At 43.5% G+C, this 21,609-nt stretch overlaps 1 protein-coding gene across 1 annotated transcript in view; it reads right to left on the minus strand.

Moving 5' to 3' along the window:
- Positions 1 to 1,958: 1,958 nt before the first annotated feature.
- LOC138979487 (mRNA-capping enzyme-like) overlaps positions 1,959 to 21,609 on the minus strand; it is a 28,706-nt gene continuing 9,055 nt past the window's right edge. The window contains exons 7-19 of the mRNA XM_070352200.1: positions 20,508 to 20,538; positions 18,609 to 18,717; positions 17,859 to 17,977; positions 17,092 to 17,195; positions 16,077 to 16,178; positions 13,671 to 13,806; positions 12,741 to 12,812; positions 11,926 to 12,090; positions 10,546 to 10,617; positions 9,950 to 10,050; positions 9,536 to 9,602; positions 8,355 to 8,478; positions 1,959 to 7,767 (exon numbers count right to left, since the gene is read on the minus strand). Coding sequence (XP_070208301.1) covers positions 7,613 to 7,767; positions 8,355 to 8,478; positions 9,536 to 9,602; positions 9,950 to 10,050; positions 10,546 to 10,617; positions 11,926 to 12,090; positions 12,741 to 12,812; positions 13,671 to 13,806; positions 16,077 to 16,178; positions 17,092 to 17,195; positions 17,859 to 17,977; positions 18,609 to 18,717; positions 20,508 to 20,538 — 1,357 coding nt within the window. The 3' untranslated portion in view covers positions 1,959 to 7,612. The remainder of the gene's footprint in view (positions 7,768 to 8,354; positions 8,479 to 9,535; positions 9,603 to 9,949; positions 10,051 to 10,545; positions 10,618 to 11,925; positions 12,091 to 12,740; positions 12,813 to 13,670; positions 13,807 to 16,076; positions 16,179 to 17,091; positions 17,196 to 17,858; positions 17,978 to 18,608; positions 18,718 to 20,507; positions 20,539 to 21,609) is intronic.

The raw sequence follows: 21,609 nt of genomic DNA on the forward strand, positions 1-21,609 counted from the left end.
CCAGACCGGTTCCAACGTGCGTGCGTGCGTGTATGTGTATGTATGTATGTATGTATGTGTGTGTGTGTGTGTCAGTGTGTGTGTGTGTGTGTGTGTGTGTGTGTGTGTGTGCGTGTGTTTCCTGTCTTTGAGTTTTCAGTACCTTTTTTTCTTGACCGTGACAGACCTTGACTGTAAAAGTTTCAAACACGGAAACCGCCATGAAAACCGAGAAAGAACACAACAATTAATCGACTCTCAATAGCCAAACTGGGACATACAAAATCATCAACCAGCCAACTCTAGATCCTTCACACTTGTCATCTGGGCGCTATCTCCCTCTTAGACCGGTTATACGACCAGAGTGAGAATGGTGGTGTGAGCTTGGTGATGTCAGAGTGAGAACGGTGAGAAGTGATAGGTGTGGTGCCAGAGTGAGAAAGGGGGTGCCAGGAGTGGTGGTGCCAGAGGGAGGATGGTGGGCCAATAGTGATGTCAAAATAGTGATGTCAAAATGTTGGCGCCAATAGTGATGTCAAAATAGTGATGTCAAAATGGTGGTGCCAGACCGGTGTTAAGAGTGGTGGTGCCAATAATGATGTCAAAATGGTGGTGCCAGACCGGTGTTAGAGTGGTGGTGCCAATAATGATGTCAAAATGGTGGTGCCAGACCGGTGTTAGAGTGGTGGTGCCAATAATGATGTCAAAATGGTGGTGCCAGACCGGTGTTAGAGTGATGGTGCCAATAGTGATGTCAAAATAGTGATGTCAAAATGGTGGTGCCAGACCGGTGTTAGAGTGGTGGTGCCAATGATGTCAAAATGGTGGTGCCAGACCGGTGTTAGAGTGGTGGTGCCAATAGTGATGTCAAAATAGTGATGTCAAAATGGTGGTGCCAGACCGGTGTTAAGAGTGGTGGTGCCAATAATGATGTCAAAATGGTGGTGCCAGACCGGTGCTAGAGTGACAGATGCCTGTCGGTGCAAGTGAGAATGATGATGCTAGAGCGAGAGTGGTAGTGCAGGAGGGAGACTGAGAATGATAGTCAGACTGGTCCCAAAGTGACAGTGGTGCTACTGGAGTTGTAGAGTGAGAATGATAGTCAGACTGGTCCCAAAGTGACAGTGGTGCTACTGGAGTTGTAGACTGAGTATGATAGTCAGACTGGTCCCAAAGTGACAGTGGTGCTACTGGAGTTGTAGAGTGAGAATGATAGTCAGACTGGTCCCAAAGTGACAGTGGTGCTACTGGAGTTGTAGACTGAGTATGATAGTCAGACTGGTCCCAAAGTGACAGTGGTGCTACTGGAGTTGTAGACTGAGTATGCTGCCAAAGTGGTTGGTGAATTGAAAAGGCGGTTTTACTGGGTGCTATTCTTTTTTTTTTTTAGATGTATTACATTTATTATTTAAATAAGAACTAAGCTTGTTCAAGAGCAAACAGACTCCCCAGTTGCGCCTGAACGACCTTAGTATTAATTTAAATAATAAATTGAATACATCAAATTTAACTAATTTAATCTAGTGCCCAAACAAGCTCTATAAATGTAGGAGCAGAGGGCCACTTCGAAAGGCTCATGAGACCTGGTATTTCTTCATTAAGCCAAAGTCACATGAAACCCACTGTAATTGGTACATCATTAAATCAGTGATTTTTTGCTTGTCTTTCCGTTTGTGTGCACTTGTATTTTTGTGAAAAGGTGTGTGGGGGAGAGAGAGAGAGAGAGAGAGAGAGAGAGAGAGAGAGAGAGAGAGAGAGAGAGAGAGAGAAAGAGAGAGAGAGAGAGAGTGACAGACAATGACATGAGAGAGAGAGAGAGAGAGAGAGAGAGAGAGAGAGAGAGAGAGCATACTTCTGGGATTCTGATTTCAGTTTTTTTTCCAAATGACAGAACTCTTGTAGAAACTGATGATCATTTTCTATTATTGCAAATACACATACACCAATACGCTTAAAAAAAAAAGACAAATCTTGGGCAATATTGTTTCAGCATTTAATATTTCACGTTTCAAAACCTTGGTACATTATATGTATTGAGACAAAAATTCCAGTTCAGCTGTACTGAACGCAAAATCTCTTCAAGATCTGTACCAGGAAACAAACTCATTCAACCCAGTCACACTTTACTCATCAGTTCATTCCTATGAGGGTCAGACAAACTACAATCAACACATGACTATGTAAAAAACAACTGATGGCAAAATGTAACAGCAGACACAACCACCAACAGCATACTTATAGTAATAAATACAGCCAAGGCAACTGAACATGAAAGTAGCTGACAGACCTTTCATGCGATACAGAGGAACCTCCCTTTAACACATTCTACCCCACCCATGTTGACCAAGTTTTTTTTAACCGAGACCAGCTGTGCTGCAGCAGGTCACTCAGAATTGTAGTAACTGTGTAGATACTGTGTAGCAACACGCTGGAATGCAGGCGTTAGATGGACGTTACAGGAAGCGACTGAAGCTAACAGTCTGAGCGGATATATCCGTACCTGGTCAATATGAGTGGCTACGGATATATATATATCCGTACCTGAGAGACAATGAGTTATAAAGACCCCCGAATGAAATTTGCTTCCTCCCTTGTAAGACCGTGCCTTGATATATTCACAAGCCCTGTACATTTATCCCCATTCTCCCTTTTAAGACCTTGCCTAGATATATTCACAAGCCCTGTACATTTATCCCCATTCTCCCTTTTAAGACCTTGCCTTGATATATTCACAAGCCCTGTACATTTATCCCCATTCTCCCTTGTAAGACCGTGCCTTGATATATTCACAAGCCCTGTACATTTATCCCCATTCTCCCTTTTAAGACCTTGTTTTTTCAGATGTTTGGAGGTCTTAAAAGGGGGGGTTCCACTGTAGTGAGTCACCCCTCCCTCACAACCTCCCATCAAACACACAAACAAACACCCAAACAAACAAACACACAAACAAACAAACACCCAAACAAACAAACACACAAACAAACACACAAACAAACACTTTTTTCTCTTAGTGAATCAATTGTTGGCACTAAATCTCTATTTGATTGAAAATATCACTGACCATATTTGCACAAGTTGTGATTGCCATTCTTTTTAATTTTGAGATAGAGAAGACATTTTTTTTTTGAATGACAAGCAACACATTTTGATGAGAACAGCGGAGACAGTGTACAAATACATGCCATTCTCAAACTAGGGTGGGAGCTCATTGCATACAATAAGAGAGAAATATTCCACTATACCCCGACTTTAGATGAGATGAGATACACAAAAAGTGTATACGTGTTTAGGTGGTATCAGCCACCTGCACGTATGGCAGAATGACCCAGGTCTTTTACGTACCACAGTGGTGACACAGGGGTGGGACATGGACACTGTCTCAAGGTCTGCACATAAAGTTAACCCATGTCCGGCCCGGCCCGGATTGGAACACGCAAGCCTAGGATCACTAGTCCAGTGCTCGACCAACTGAGCTACCTGGCCCCCCCTCTTTTCAAACTAGCGTGGGAGTTCATTGCATACAATAAGAAACATGTGAGTTGCTGTGACAACAGCCATTTTACTCTCCATCCTAAACGACACAGATCTTTATCAACCACCAAACTTTTCAGGCAAAGCATAAATCGATGACATGCATAGACAACTTTGAACTAAAAACGCCATCAGCTTCTGAAGTTTATACAGCGGAACACCCATTTATGACACACTTCCCCCCCCCCCCCCCCCTCCCTCCCCTACCCACCCACTGACCAGCTGTCACAATACATACTATAACACAACATTTGTCGTGACAACCAGTGTGGGGGTCAAAAGGACGTTTCTACTGTACTACTGTACTACTGTACTACCACAAGTCGTCTGTTTGTTATTTCCAGTCCTGGCAAGAAAAACAACACAATCGCATAAACAGCCCAGTATTTACCTGGACAAAATTGTTGCTGTTAATATAATAAAAATTCAGCCATGACGGCTCTGTCTGAAGCATTCACATTGCAGGAAATTGTCTTTTGCATTGTAATGAGAAAAGCTGATATGATGGCAAAACTCACCATAAGTTGTCTTCCAGGTTTCAAGTACAATGGCCATGTCGTGCAAGCAATCATTTTCATCGCTACAGATTTGCTCAGGCCTTTTGCTTCTCACAAGAGAACATGCTCCAACTTTAACAAAAACACAGTCTGGCTGCTTCCTCTTGAGACTGGGGATTTTCTGTTGAGACTGGGGATTTTCTGTTGAGACTGGGGATTTTCTGTTGAGACTGGGGATTTTCTGTTGAGACTGGGGATTTTCTGTTGAGACTGACTGGGGATTTTCTGTTGAGACTGACTGGGGATTTTCTGTTGAGACTGACTGGGGATTTTCTGTTGAGACTGGGGATTTTCTGTTGAGACTGGGGATTTTCTGTTGAGACTGGGGATTTTCTGTTGAGACTGACTGGGGATTTTCTGTTGAGACTGGGGATTTTCTGTTGAGACTGACTGGGGATTTTCTGTTGAGACTGGGGATTTTCTGTTGAATCATTTGAATGAACACCTTTGCAGACCTGTTTACCCCCGACACTTGACAAGAGTAATGGTCAAGTCAAAAATAGCAATCTGATGACCAAAATAGTAACCCAGTGGTTACAAACGCCAACATTAGCAACACAAAACTAATTTGAAGCACACTTGACAATCGTAGTCAGGACTCAAATGGAGTATTTTGTCCCAAACAATCCTAAAAAATAGTAATACATTACTCCAAAATAGTAAGGGTAAACAGGTCTGCCTTTGCCAATCTGATAATAAAATCAGCAAAAAAAATTCCACTCAAACTAGGGAGAGACTCTGCACAAAATGCATCCATGCAACTGATTCTTTGTATGTGTCTAAGCGAAAGAATCAGGCTGGGGAACTCCTGACTTGAACAAAATCTAAAATAGGTCCAGTGGCCAAAATTGATTAGGCCTCTCCTTGCAGAAAATGACATTAATTCTTCTTTAGCGTGAAGGACGGGACCTGTAAATCATAACCAAGAATGATGCAAAGTTGCTGTACATGCATTGGCCAAGGTGATACTACTGGGCATGATATGTACAGTGCTAGTGTAGTCCTTACATACTACAAAACAGCATTCACATGGTCAATTCACCACCCACACTCAGCAAACATCTGCCAGAGAAACTGGGTTTGGAGTTGGCCCAGAGTCAGTTAAAACAGGGCGGTGTTCACATGAACAACTTTTCCACAATAGACGATGTTCGGAAATAACTCTGTCAGTCAGTGAGAAGTGTGTGGAAAGTTGAGTAAACAGAATAGACAATGTTCGGAAATAACTCTGTCCGTCAGTGAGAAGTGTGTGGAAAGTTGAGTAAACAGAATAGACAATGTTCGGAAATAACTCTGTCCGTCAGTGAGAAGTGTGTGGAAAGTTGAGTAAACAGAATAGACAATGTTCGGAAATAACTCTGTCAGTCAGTGAGAAGTGTGTGGAAAGTTGAGTAAACAGAATAGACAATGTTCGGAAATAACTCTGTCAGTCAGTGAGAAGTGTGTGGAAAGTTGAGTAAACAGAATAGACAATGTTCGGAAATAACTCTGTCAACTTTGTCTGGTTGTGAAAGAGTGAATACTCTTGCTTTTAGTGAGGCAAGCTTTCCCTCGTGACGGTATAGGCCAGTCACTGACGAGGGGTGTGTCTGAAACACATGACGGTATAGGCCAGTCACTGACGAGGGGTGTGTCTGAAACACATGACGGTATAGGCCAGTCACTGACGAGGGGTGTGTCTGAAACACATGACGGTATAGGCCAGTCACTGACGAGGGGTGTGTCTGAAACACATGATGGTATAGGCCAGTCACTGACGAGGGGTGTGTCTGAAACACATGACGGTATAGGCCAGTCACTGACGAGGGGTGTGTCTGAAACACATGACAGTATAGGCCAGTCACTGACGAGGGGTGTGTCTGAAACACATGACAGTATAGGCCAGTCACTGACGAGGGGTGTGTCTGAAACACATGACAGTATAGGCCAGTCACTGACGAGGGGTGTGTCTGAAACACATGACAGTATAGGCCAGTCACTGACGATGGGTGTGTCTGAAACACATGACAGTATAGGCCAGTCACTGATGAGGGGTGTGTCTGAAACACATGACAGTATAGGCCAGTCACTGACGAGGGGTGTGTCTGAAACACATGACAGTATAGGCCAGTCACTGACGATGGGTGTGTCTGAAACACATGACAGTATAGGCCAGTCACTGATGAGGGGTGTGTCTGAAACACATGACAGTATAGGCCAGTCACTGACGAGGGGTGTGTCTGAAACACATGACAGTATAGGCCAGTCACTGACGAGGGGTGTGTCTGAAACACACGACAGTATAGGCCAGTCACTGACGATGGGTGTGTCTGAAACACATGACAGTATAGGCCAGTCACTGACGAGGGGTGTGTCTGAAACACATGACAGTATAGGCCAGTCACTGACGAGGGGTGTGTCTGAAACACATGACAGTATAGGCCAGTCACTGACGAGGGGTGTGTCTGAAACACATGACAGTATAGGCCAGTCACTGACGAGGGGTGTGTCTGATACATATGGAGCATGTGTAGAAAGCTTGCCTCACTGAAAGCAAGAGTAGTCACTCTTTCACAACCCATACAAAGTTATTTCCGGAGTTTGTCTATTCTGTTTAGTCAACTTTTCACCCACTTCTCACCCACAAAAGTTGCTTCAAAATTGCCCATGTAAACAGCACTTCACATTAAAAACACACAAAAAAACACTTGGGGTTTGGAGTCAACCAAGAGTCAGTCGAAATAGGGCAAACTGTTCCCATGAATGACTTTTAACATGCTTTTTGTCTTTGCAACTTTTCAGCAACTTCTCACTATGAAAACTTGGTTCAGAATCGTCAATATGAACAGCATTTCATTGAACAATGGTGTTTTGTGTTGGCGAAAAATCAATTTAAAATACGGTGGACTGTTCACATTAAGAACTTTTACATCATTTCGTTGTCCAAACTTTTCAATTAGTGGAACCCCCCCTTTTAAGAACCTCCAATTTTAGACTCCCTCCTTTTTAAGACCTGATTTTCTCAGATTTTTGAAGGTAACAAAGGGGGGTTCTTCTTCTGCGTTCGTGGGCTGAAACTCCCACGTACACTCATGTGTTTTTTTTGCACGAGTGGAATTTTATGTGTATGACCATTTTTACCCCGCCATTTAGGCAGCCATACGCCGTTTTCGGAGGAAGCATGCTGGGTATTTTTGTGTTTCTATAACCCACCGAACTCTGACATGGATTACAGGATCTTTTTCGTGCGCACTTGGTCTTGTGCTTGCGTGTACACACGGGGGTGTTCGGACACCGAGAAGAGTCTGCACACAAAGTTGACTCTGAGAAATAAATCTCTCGCCGAACGTGGGGACGAACTCACGCTGACAGCGGCCAACTGGATACAAATCCAGCGCGCTACCGACTGAGCTACATCCCCGCCCAAAGGGGGGTTCAACTGTACTTATTCCAATATTTCACCAACTTCTCACTGACAAAAGCTGGTTCAAAATGGTCCTTGTGAGCAGCGCTTAACATACATAATCTTGACCTTAGAGAATACGCTGTGCTTCTGCCAGCAGATACTATCTGGCTTTCTTGGCGGGAGGAGGCATGAGATTGCGGTCAGTCTGGCCGGGAGGTTTGTGTTGATGCTGAGGCTGAGGGTGCCAGCGACAGTTGTTGATGACGTTGAACAGAATGTCCTTGGTGACCGGGTTTCTGATGCTACCACACACACCTGAACAAATTCAATGTGTGAGCATTTGTACAGTTTTATATTAAGAGTGCTCAAAGCAGTACTCTCTGCAATTCTTTTATGAAAAGGTTATGCAACAAAACAGAAAGCGAGAGAGTTAAAAAGCAATAATCCAAATAAAGATACACTGCTAATTTTCCAAAACCCTGAATCAAAACACAAGAATTGTAGGTTATAGGAACGTTTATTATTGAGAAAAAAAACCCGTTACATTTACAAGCACGTCGACCCAGTGATCTTTTAAGCAGACAGACAAACACTTATGACACATATATGATCTTATCTTAGAAACGTGGATGAAACTCACTTGCAAAATGCTGGCGAGGTAATCTCTGATACCGTTTTTCATTAGCTCGCCAGTATCAGAGAGAGAGGGAGAAAGAGAGAGAGACAGAGAAAGAGTATACCACAATCTCTGATACCGTGTGACAACGTGTTATGAAGACTGTGTGCAAATACTAGTTTCTACTAATACAGGCCATAGCCCTCTCATGACAAAAAAACAACCAACGAAAATAAACAAGACTTCTTACTTGCACAACAACCAAACAAACACTTGAAACACTCACCCATGGCAGTGGCGTAACCGTTGGGGAAAGACTTGTCAGTTCGCTGTCTCATGAACTTCCAGCCTTTCCCGTCCCATGAACACTCAATGATTTTGTTGTCCAGCTCTCTCAGTTCTTTCGTCACCTGCAAGTCACATCACAAAATGTGCACAATGTAAAAAGCACAACATTCCAAACACTTCTTCGTCTTCTTCGTTCATGGGCAGTATGTGTATGATCGTTTTTACCCCGCCATTGAGGCAGCATACGCCAATTTCGGGGGAAGCATGTAGGGTATTTTCGTGTTTCTATAACCCACCAAACTCGACATGGATTACAGGATCTTTGTGCTTGCGTGTACACATTAAGGGCGTTAAGTCACTAGCAGGTCAGCACATAAGATGACCTGGGAGATCGGAAAAATCTCCAGCCTTAACCCACCAGGCGGCTGCAGATGGGAATTGAACTCACGACCTTCCGATCAAGAGGCCGTTGTCTTACCCACGACGCCGCTGCGCCCGTCTATTCCAAACACAATGCAAGACCAACCTTGTTAGGAACATGGCATATGATATGGGAAGCAAGATTCACCTCAACAAATTTAATCCTTAAACATATATAATTTTTTCTCTCACATAAAACCCTCTTTTAACAAACTGCCATTGATTTCCCGGCAGACAGCCTTCTTTTTCTTACTTGTTACTTTCCGGCTACATCGAACCTTTTGAACTCATTTGCATAACGAGCCCCTCTTTTAACAAACACGTTTTCATCGCCCCAGAGCCGTTTTGTCTCTAAAAGTCACAAGGCTACAGCGAACTGATGTCAATAATTGTCTCCAAAGACAAAAATACACAAAAATACAAAAAAGTACTTTTTGGACAAAGTTATCACATCACCAGACAAGTTACTTCCCTTACTTTGTGTATTCTGTGGTGGACAGACGATGCTACGAGTGTACGGTCTTGCAGAAAAAATGCAATGCGTTCAGTTTTATTCTGTGAGTTCGACTGAGCTTGATTAAATGTTCTATTTTCGCCTTACGCAACTTGTTTTTTCTTCTTCTCAAAACTCTTTCCCCATCTTTTTGCCCATTGAATATTCGATTTTCATGAAAATGTTTTCCCATAAATTCTTGATTATCATCCAGATTCACAGCAAAATGTTGTATCAACAACTAAGTGAAACTGAAGCGTGCTTACCTTTATTTCTGAGAAAGGAGGATCGTAGCTCCCCACGAACAGGTAACCCTTTGTCTCTGGCAACATGCTGTAAGCAACATACATCAATGTTACCAGTCGTTTCTAAAACATATTTTGATCCTTGTATGCACATAATTATGCATGCAAAAGTATTAACATACAAAGACAAAAAAAAGATGAAAGCTGCTTGTTCATGTCAATGCTTGTTTTTTTCTCTCAGGTGCCAGGAGCATGGTTCCATATATTTCTCGCTTGGTCTATCACCCAAGTCGTATGCATTTAGAGCGTTTACTTCCCTTTGGTTATTTGATTCAAAGACACAATAACAACTGCACACAAAACATACCCCCTTAACCCCCCCCCCCCCCCCCCCCCCCCCCCATTTCCAGCCAATCATTTCTAATTCATACTGACCCAAGCTGCTTTTCTTTGCGGATCTTGAGCCTGAAGTCGACAGAGTTAAGATCCGGAGGTTTCCACTTGAGTGTGGCTTTGCAGCGGCCGCACAGGTACGGCTGTTGGGCAGAAGACAACAAAGCTGTCAAGTGGTTGTGTGGTGTTTATATTTGTCACACAGCAGTTTGTCCTGCTAGCCAGATTGACAACTTTTTTAATTTCTTTTTTAAACTAGCCTGCAAAGGACAGAAGAAGTTTGTACAAGTCTGGTTACATAATCAGACTGTGTGCGAGATTGAAAAAAATGCCCATTGTTTGTGTTAACTGATTACAGAATCAAAGAGAAATGATTAGCTGTCTTATTCCAAAACGCGTTGGTTTTCTTCTTCTCTTCAGATGTCGAGTGTCTGTGCTTTCAAGTTTTTACATGTGTGTCTACATATCACGCATACCATTAGGAAAACCACGCCTGTATTTAAGAAAAAAAATGAGAGGTGACAGGCACAAACAAAGGCAATGTGACAGACAGACAGACAAACAGATAGACACATAAGAAAACACATAAATATATTTTGACATTGCATGTAAGCAGACAGACAGAAAGACAGACTTACGTCAGGTACAGGTTGGAAGATGAGACCATCAACCTCATGACTGACTTGACTGGCAAACTCTCCATCCAGTAGCTGAAAGAAAAAATACGTTCAGCATTTTGTGTTAAAAATGTAAAACCTCTTATCCATTAGCAAACTATCTTAAACACCTCCACCACTACCACCACCAACAGAACAACAACAACAAAAATAACAACCACAACAAGAACAACGCCAACAAAGAAGAAGCGGGTAATACTGCACTGTTTAATCAACAGCTTGGGTGGTTTCTGTCCAGAGTGGTGAACTTTGATATTTGTTTGTTTGTTTGCTTAACGCCCAGCCGACCATGAAGGGCCATATCAGGGCGGTGCTGCTTTGACATATAACGTGCGCCACACACAAGACAGAAGTCGCAGCACAGGCTGGTGAACTTTGATATGTTGAATACAACATCAACAACACCAGCAGTGACAGCAGCAACAACAACAACAACAACAGCAACAGCAACAAGCAATGCAGATTTAACTCAGGCAAGAGGAAAAGAGACAGGGAGATCCGGAGTCAGAACAGATCACAGAGAGAGAGAGAGAGAGAGAGAGAGAGAGAGAGAGAGAGAGAGAGAGAGAGAGAGAGAGACAGAGAGAGAGAGAGAGAGAGAGAGAGAGAAGAGAGAGAGAGAGAGAGAGAGAGAGAGAGAGAGAGAGAGAGAGAGAGAGAGAAAGAGAGAGAGAGAGAGAGAGAGAGAGAGAAAGAGAGAGAGAGAAAGAGAGAGAAAGAGAGAGACAGAGACAGAGAGACAGACAGAGACAGAGAGAGAGAGAGAGAGAGAAAGAGAGAGAGAGAGAGAGAGAGAAAGAGAGAGAGAGAGAGAGAGAGAGAGAGAGAGAGAAAGAGAGAGAGAGAGAGAGAGAGAGAGAGAAAGAGAGAGAGAGAGAGAGAGAAAGAGAGAGAGAGAGAGAGAGAGAGAGAGAAAGAGAGAGAGAGAGAGAGAGAGACAAAGAGAGAGAGAAAGAGAGAGAGAGAGAGAGAGAGAGAGAGAGAGAGAGACAGGGAGATCCGGAGTCAGAACAGATCACAAATTCCACAGAGAGAGAGAGAGAGAGAGAGAGAGAGAGAGAGAGAGAGAGAGAGAGAGAGAGAAAGAGAGAGAGAGAGAGAGGGAGAGACAGAGAGAGACAGAGACAGAGAGAGAGAGAGAGAATGAGACAGAAAGACTGTAAGAGTGACAACCCCCACCTTCTGTGAAGTGGTGATGTCCCAGAACGGTTTGAGTCGCACGCTGAGAGAGAGAGAGAGAGAGAGAGAGAGAGACAGAGATGGCAGAGAGAGAGAGACAGAGACAGAGACACACAGAGAGGGAGAGACAGAGAGAGAGAGGCTATCAGTGACAACCCCCACCTTCTGTGAAGTGGTGACGTCCCAGAACGGTTTGAGTCGCACGCTGAAGGCCTGTGTGGAGCGATCCAAGAGCCCTTGCTGCATCTTGGCGTTGCGCGGACCCACGATCTCCTTGTCGATACACAGCAGTCGTCGGTGGAAGTCTGTCTTCCCCACCTCTTGGCCCTGTTGTGTGTCAAATCAATTTGCTTAAAAACTGAAGGCGTGACAGTGCCGCCTCAACTTTCACAAAAAGCCGGATATGACGCCATCAGAGACATTTATCAAAAAAAAGAAAAAAAGGTCTGGGGATATCATACTCAGAACCTCTCATGTGAAGTTTCATGAAGATCGGTCCTATTGTTGTTTCTGAATCGCTCTACACATACACACAGTCAATTCAAAATCACTGTGAAGAAAAAGGATTTTCTTAACATATAAAGCTATCTTCACTGAACTCAATCAGCAGTAAACTTGGAGTTTCCCATCTTGTAAGCCCAATTTCCAAAGATTTGACAAAAAACTGACAGAAAAGCCAACTAAGTCAAAAATGAAATACTGCAAGCCAGAAGAAATCCACTCCCCCCTCCTTCTTCTTCTGCGTTCATGGGCTGAAACTCCCATGTGCACTTCTGTTTTATTCACCAGTTGGTTTTTACGTGGAGAGTCTGCACAAAGTTGTCTCTGGGAAATAAATCCTTCCCTGAACGTGGGAATCGACACCACGCCGATAGAGACAACTGATTTTGAAGCCAACGCCGCTAACTACTGAGGTATTTCCCCGCCCCTAACAGCATCGCATTGTTTGAACAGGAACACTGGAATCGCAAACTCACTTCGAACTTGATGATGTCATAGACGAGGAATCTGGGAACATCCTTCTCATCCACCTTGTCTAAAATCATCTCCTGGAAAACAAAGTGTAATAATCTTTGAGTAAAGGATAAGGATGAGGATAAGGATGAGGATAAGGATGAGGATAAGGATAAGATTCATATAGTCCTGTGCGGTTACCCTCAAGGAAATTCGGCCTGCTTTCTCCCTGGGGAAAGCGAGCTGCCATACAGTATACGGCGCTACCCTTTTTTTCCCCCCGCATGCGTGTATTCATGTTTCCAAGCCCTCAGACTTTTGCTGTGAACTTGGAATCTTTATTGTGCGCATGCGTGCACACAGGGGTATTTTGACACCATGGAGAGTCTGCACAAAGTTGACTCTGGGAAATAAAAGTTTGTTTGTTTGTTTGTTTGTTTGCTTAACGCCCAGCCGACCACGCAAGGGCCATATCAGGGCGGTGCTTGTGCGCTACACACAAGACAGAAGTCGCAGCACAGGCTTCATGTCTCACCCAGTCACATTATTCTGACACCGGATCAACCAGTCCTACCACTAACCCCATAATGCCAGACGCCAGGCGGAGCAGCCCCTAGATTGCCAATTTTAAAGTCTTAGGTATGACCCGGCAGGGGTTCGAACCCACGACCTCCCGATCACGGGGCGGACGCCTTACCACTAGGCCAACCGTGCCGGTTAGGAAATAAAAGTAAAAATTCATCAATAAATTGGAAACAATAATCATCTTTAGTCAAACATTGCATGCCCCCTTTAGTCCTTAGAACAATCTTGGTTCAAATTCTGGTTTGAGAAATCTTCACAAACTGCATTGTTTATTAGAATTGTAAAGAGCTTGGAGCTGTGAATCGGGACTTGCGCATAGAAAAGTGATTTATCATTTAGCAATGACCCTGAAGATCAAACACACTTACCCCATCAACGAGCGTATCCTGTATGTGAGCGTTCAGATATTTTCTCTTGGGGAACTCTAAACCCGGCACGTGGAACACAGCATTGTCTCGGTCGATCATGTACACCTGGTCTTTTCCGTCAATCAGCATTATGTACCTGTACACATCAGCAAATTAGTCTCATGCACAGGTTTCCACACAAAGTAGTTTCAAATACCCATCAAAATGACAATATCAAATATTTACATGTAGTGTTATTTAAAAAAAAAAAAGTTTTTCTCTTTTTTAAAAATATTTTTTAAATAAATTTTTTTTTAATAGTGCTATTTAACTTTGTTGTTGTGGTTGATAACATGCGTAAAGTATTAAGAATGCAGTGAATACAACGTATGCATCCTGGCAGCTACACTGAAACACATACACACAGACGCATACCCACACACTGACTGACAGACCAACGGACCAACACATGCACACAGACGCATACCCACACACTGACTGACAGACCAACGGACCAACACATGCACACAGACGCATACCCACACACTGACTGACAGACCAACACATACACACAGTCGCATACCCACACACTGACTGACAGACCAACGGACCAACACATGCACACAGACGCATACCCACACACTGACTGACAGACCAACACATGCACACAGACGCATACCCACACACTGACTGACAGACCAACACATGCACACAGACGCATACCCACACACTGACTGACAGACCAACACATGCACACAGACGCATACCCACACACTGACTGACAGACCAACACATACACACAGACGCATACCCACACACCGACTGACAGACCAACGGACCAACACATACACACAGACGCATACCCACACACCGACTGACAGACCAACGGACCAACACATGCACACAGACGCATACCCACACACCGACTGACAGACCAACGGACCAACACATACACACAGACGCATACCCACACACCGACTGACAGACCAACGGACCAACACATACACACAGACGCATACCCACACACTGACTGACAGACCAACGGACCAACACATACACACAGACGCATACCCACACACTGACTGACAGACCAACACATACACACAGACGCATACCCACACACTGACTGACAGACCAACGGACCAACACATACACACAGACGCATACCCACACACTGACTGACAGACCAACGGACCAACACATGCACACAGACGCATACCCACACACTGACTGACAGACCAACGGACCAACACATGCACACAGACGCATACCCACACACTGACTGACAGACCAACGGACCAACACATGCACACAGACGCATACCCACACACTGACTGACAGACCAACGGACCAACACATGCACACAGACGTATACCCACACACTGACTGACAGACCAACGGACCAACACATGCACACAGACGCATACCCACACACTGACTGACAGACCAACGGACCAACACATGCACACAGACGTATACCCACACACTGACTGACAGACCAACGGACCAACACATGCACACAGACGCATACCCACACACTGACTGACAGACCAACAGACCAACACATGCACACAGACGCATACCCACACACTGACTGACAGACCAACGGACCAACACATGCACACAGACGCATACCCACACACTGACTGACAGACCAACGGACCAACACATACACACAGACGCATACCCACACACTGACTGACAGACCAACGGACCAACACATACACACAGACGCATACCCACACACTGACTGACAGACCAACGGACCAACACATGCACACAAACACATACATTCTTTATCTGAGACACATACATACAGATGCATACATAGGCATATACACACACACACACAAACATGCACTGACACCGACAGATTTAAAGACATAGACAGACACTGACAGTCAACACCTGTTCACCCGATAATTTGACAGACTAATGGTTAAGTCGAAGAGTAATCTAATGACCAAAACAAATTATCAAGTGGTTATCAATTGCCAACATTCCCGCAAAATGAAATGTCAACAGCGAACGACAAGAAGAAATGCCAACATGAGCAAAACCAACCTAGTTTGTAATTCAATCAAGATGAGTTTAAATTGTGACAGATTGTGTGATTGGTCAGATTACCCGTTATCAATTCTCGATAAACACCAGAAATCCTTTTGAAAATTCTAGTCTGGACACGAATCGAGTATTTATTGTCAAAAATCTTGAAATTGTTTACTCCAAAATTTTAAGGGTAAACAGGATTTCCAGACACACATATAAAATTAAAAGACATACGATTTATTCCAACCACGTGCAGAACACATGAATGTTGCTTGGCCTGAGTACATTCAATACATAATAGGCCTACATTCCGACACAACAACCAAACAGAATACTCAAAAGAACAAAGAAACAAAGAAGAGGATGACGTGTACTTGCCTTGTGCCATCAGCCTTCCAGCTGACCATGTATGGTTTTTGTTTGAGGAACTCCAGGTTCTGGATATCCATCGACACTGGCTGCGACCCGGGGAACCCTGACCTGAAAACAAACAACACCCGCACTGTGTCATACTTTTTTTTCTTTCAGCATTCTCACAGCTTTCTTGCCTCAGAAGTCTCACAGCTTTCTCCCCTCAGAAGTCTCACAGCTTTCTCCCCTCGCAATTCCCAAACTTGTATTTTCTCAACAACACTTGGTAGCCCACTGTGCTGTGCTATCTCAGGTCACAAGTTATTCCCCTCAGTCAAGAAAGGGAGACAACTTTATAATGTACAGGGGTCTGTCTTTCTTTCTTTATTTGGTGTTTAACGTCGTTTTCAACCACGAAGGTTATATCGCGACGGAATGTACAGGGGTCGAATTGATCGTGACTATAATTAAAAAGCTCTGAAAATGCACTCTGAAAGTTAAAGGGATGATATGTAAGACAGAAAAAGGCCCTCAGGTTGCTTCCAACGTTATACGACAAGATTTTGCGTTATAAATAATGCGTCAAGATCCTGGTACAGTGAATTCATTTTCATTTCATTACGTTTTTGGTCCAATCGATGGGAAATTCGGGACGCTTCCTCACAGTGGAAAGCTAGCAGCAACAGAGTCGCGCTACCCAGGTGTGTATGTGTATAGGTGTAATTACCTACCTGCACTTACAGCAGAATTACCAAGGTCACAGTGGTGTGTGTGTGTTTAGGTGTAATCAGCCACCTGCACTTATGGCAGAATGACCGAGATCTATTTCGTGCAACAGTGGTGACATGGGGGTGGAACATGGATACCGTCTCTGAGTCTGCACATAAAGTTGACCTGTGTCAGGCCTGGTCCGCCCGGATTCGAACCCATGATCCTAGGACCACAAGCCCAGTGCTCTACCAACTGAGCTACCGGGCCCCCATCGATTTGTCTAAGTCGCCAAACAGTCAGATCAATAGTACTGCCTCTAAGGACAACTCACCCTCTCCACTCGGCCATAGTCTGACACCTGCGCTGCACCTGCGACAGTGTGGGTTGTGTTAACACCTGAAACACTCCTGTCACACCATCCGCAAACTTGGCATCCTGCAACACACAGCACTTTGGATTAGTGAATCGTTGCACTTTGCTCATTATTCAGTCTGCTAGTATTTTGCCTGGATCTGTTAGACACATTGATATACATAACATTATGAACAGGTAGGCAAAGAGAACTATGTGTGATACCCAGCTGGCATACAGCTCTACGTCCTTACGAAGACCATGCAGATCATTCCGATCATCCCCGATTTGAAAAAGTTATCAAATCGGGGCATATCGCCATCAAAATCCAGCACATGGCAAATTAAAAAATCTACATCATGACTGCACTGCGCCACGACTCGGCTACCCTTTTTTTTTTGCAGTTCAAAATAAGCATATGGAGAGCGTGCAGCTTCGCAACCTAGCAGATCCCACCCCGACCAAACCACGCTCCTCCAGATCCTCCCACGTTCGGCCCACGATTGGCCACGCTCTCGGACACTTTTCCATTGTAGAAGAAGCGCCGTCTATGTGTGACTGGGGTTTATATAAGGTCTTGGAAAAAAGCAGCGGCTAACAAGCAAAAAGACAAAAAGAAGCTTAATAAAAAAAAAAAATTAAAACACAAATTGCAAAAATTAAAAGAAAAACGTTAGGCTCACATTTCCCCTTGCTCAACAACCTAGATGATCATTTGACACAACCGTAACCACGACAACAGCTGACCTTTTTGACAAACTCTCGTCGTCTGCCCGGTCCACCACCCTTGGCTTCGTTACTGTTGGTGTTGGCGCTGTCTCCGTTGTCCATCTTGTGGCCATCGTCGTCAACTGTGTCGTCCGACTCTGCAGACACGATACGACAAACATTCACATGCAATACAGTGGTACTCCCCTTTTAAGACTCCCTCCCTTTTAAGATCCTGTTTTCTCAGATATTCTGTTCATAACCTCTGTAAAGTTACCCCCCAGTTCAAGACTCCCATCTTTTTAAGATCTGATTTTCTCATATATTTGAAGGTTTTAAAACTGTAGATGTTGTTTGGAAATAACTCTGTCAAGATTTTATGGGTTATGGAAGAGTTGCTCTTCCTTACTTTTCTTTGAAAACACCGAGGCAAGTTACATCTGGCATTCTAGGCCAATCACTAGCAAGTGAGAGGCGTGTCTCTGTATGTGGTTGATCTGTGCCACTGAAGTCATGGAAACGACCGATATCCCAGTGAGAATTAGCTCCAATCTGTACTCTACACTATCTACTACCCGTAAAAACGCAATAAAGCTGAATATCGGCATTGCTGAAGCAATCACGTCCGTCAGTGCATAGATCGACGACCATTTGTAAAGACATGCCGCTCGCTAGTGATTGAGGCTACAACCTCACAGAGCTTGAAACAAAAAACAAGGAAAAGTTCACATCTCAAGAAAAGAAAGAAAAAGAAAAGAAAGAAAAAGAAATGACAGAAAAAAGACATACCTGTGCACCATTGAGGGAGGGGCGGGGCAGAAGGAGTATCCTCAGGATCACCATAGCGATTGAACAGCTCATCCAGGTAATCCTGTTTGTAGATTCCTGGTGGTCGACTCTGAAAATACAGTGCAACAAAGTCCATGAAGACAATCCAATTATGTGTGAGACATTTCTGTTACAGTGGTACCTGCGATGAAAGGTCACCCTTGGGACCAGCTAAAAGTGTCCCTACATGGCAGGTGGCCTGTCATGACAGGTTTATTTTGGTAGAGATAATAGACAAAGGGAACCCAGAATGTGTCATTTTAAGGGAGGTGTCCTCTCATCAGAGGGGCCACACATGGCAGGTACCACTGTACAGTCAAAACTGGCTGGTTGCAGTTTGTTTGGTTGTTTGTTCATGGGCTGAAACTCCCACGGCTTTTACGTGTATGACCGTTTTTTACCCCGCCATTTAGGCAGCCATACGCCGCTTTCGGAGGAAGCATGCTGGGTATTTTCGTGTTTCTATAACCCACCGAACTCTGACATGGATTACAGGATCTTTTTCGTGCGCACTTGGTCTTGTGCTTGCGTGTACACACGGGGGTGTTCGGACACCGAGGAGAGTCTGCACACAAAGTTGACTCTGAGAAATAAATCTCTCGCCGAACGTGGGGACGAACTCACGCTGACAGCAGCCAACTGGATACAAATCCAGCGCGCTACCGACTGAGCTACATCCCCGCCCTGCTGGTTGCAGTTAGAGACACTTATTTCCATGGCTCTTTGCACTATAAAAACTGGTGGTATGTTCATTTTAAAGTCAAGTCTTCTTTGCAGAATAAATTCAGTTTGGCATCAAACTGGTACACACATACCAGTTAGACTATTTAACAGACTCTTGGTATATTCATTTTAAAGTCAAGTCTTCTTTGCAGAATAAATTCAGTTTGGCATCAAACTGGTACACACATACCAGTTAGACTATTTAACAGACTCTTGGTATGTTCATTTTAAAGTCAAGTCTTCTTTGCAGAAGAAATTCATTTTGGAATCAAACTGGTACACACATACCAGTTAGACTATTTAACAGACTCTTGGTATGTTCATTTTAAAGTCAAGTCTTCTTTGCAGAAGAAATTCATTTTGGAATCAAACTGGTACACACATACCGGTCAGACTATTGAACAGATTCTAAGCCATTATTTCACATGTTATGCATGGAGAATATCATTCTTAATCACATGCATTCATGTTATCTTGGTACAACTCACATGATAAAAAGTGCACAATATGTTGTCTTGGTACAACTCACATGATAAAAAGTGCACAATATGCTGTCTTGGTACAACTCACATGATAAAAAGTGCACAATATGTTGTCTTGGTACAACTCACATGATAAAAAGTGCACAATATGTTATCTTGGTACAACTCACATGATAAAAAGTGCACAATATGTTATCTTGGTACAACTCACATGATAAAAAGTGCACAATATGTTATCTTGGTACAACTCACATGATAAAAAGTGCACAATATGTTGTCTTGGTACAACTCACATGATAAAAAGTGCACAATATGTTGTCTTGGTACAACTCACATGATAAAAAGTGCACAATATGTTATCTTGGTACAACTCACATGATAAAAAGTGCACAATATGTTGTCTTGGTACAACTCACATGATAAAAAGTGCACAATATGTTGTTGATTCAAAATGAAAAGTACAATCAAGAACCTGACATTAGTGATCTCCCCTGATGTGTTAGCTATTCACATACACAAAACACACACACACACACACAAAGAGCTCACACACACACACACACACACACACACACACACACACATAGAAAAGTGGAGAGACGCATAGGTGTGGATGCAAGAAGTACAGACACAAACATGCCCACACAAAGCATACCTCTGCAAATTTGTTGACAGCAGCTTCCACACTGCAACACAAGATTTCATTAAAATATAAACTAATAATGTAAGAAGTAGCGAGAATAACTGAAATAACTGACAAAATGTACAAGCAAACATCACAAAAACCAACCACTAAAACAAATGTTAAACTGTGAAAAGAACCGGCAGCATTCTTGCAAAGGTAAAGGTGTAGCAAACAACAGCTGTACACACTATCCGCATCTTTTCATTTGCCAATCGATGAATTCCAGAAATAACTCTGCCGGATTTGTATGGGTTGTGAAAGAGTGAGTACCGTATTTGACGGATTACAAGACGCACCGTTTTATAAGCCGCACCCCTGACTTTTAACAAAAAAATTGGGACGAGCCACGTATAGGCCGCGTCACTATATTAGCCGCCGTAAGAAAAAATATAATCAGATCGTGTCAATCAATCAAAACAACCAGGCAAACGAAAGTACGGTATTTGGCGAAATCGGCTCCGAGAAAAAACAAGTGAAACAAAGAAGAAAAGTGAAAAAGTTTGAAGAAAAATATCACACACACAATTTGTAACCAACACACACATGTATAGTCACGCCCAGAATAAGCTTTTTTGGGATGATTTACGACTTTTGCGCACATTTCGAGCAGACGAAAACACAACATGGCGGCTCTCACTCCTCCAACTATCGCGAGACACAAAAAAACAAAATCTCGCGCGCGCAAGATCCAATACATCCGGTGTTTCTCTGTACGCTATCTTGTCACGCGGCTTGTGGTCCGTCAAATACGGTACCCTTGCTTTTTTTTGGACAAATAATCGGCACGTGGTTCCTGTACACATGTTTCAGAAAAAGTTTCCCCATGTGACATATTTCCCCTGTGACACTACAGGCCGGTCACTAGCAAGGGTGTGTCTCATACACATGTACAGGAACCCCGTGTCAATTATTTGTCCAAGAAAAATCAAGGGTACTCACTCTTTCACAACGCATACAAACCTGACAGAGTTATTTCCGAACATTGTCTATTTGGTACATTTTTAACTTATGATGGTTAAAACTAGTCCTGCATTGCTCTTCTACACAGTCCCACCTCAATTCTTTTTCAAAT

This window comes from Littorina saxatilis, linkage group LG11, assembly GCF_037325665.1.
Source record: "Littorina saxatilis isolate snail1 linkage group LG11, US_GU_Lsax_2.0, whole genome shotgun sequence".
In the NCBI taxonomy this organism is placed as follows: domain Eukaryota; kingdom Metazoa; phylum Mollusca; class Gastropoda; order Littorinimorpha; family Littorinidae; genus Littorina; species Littorina saxatilis.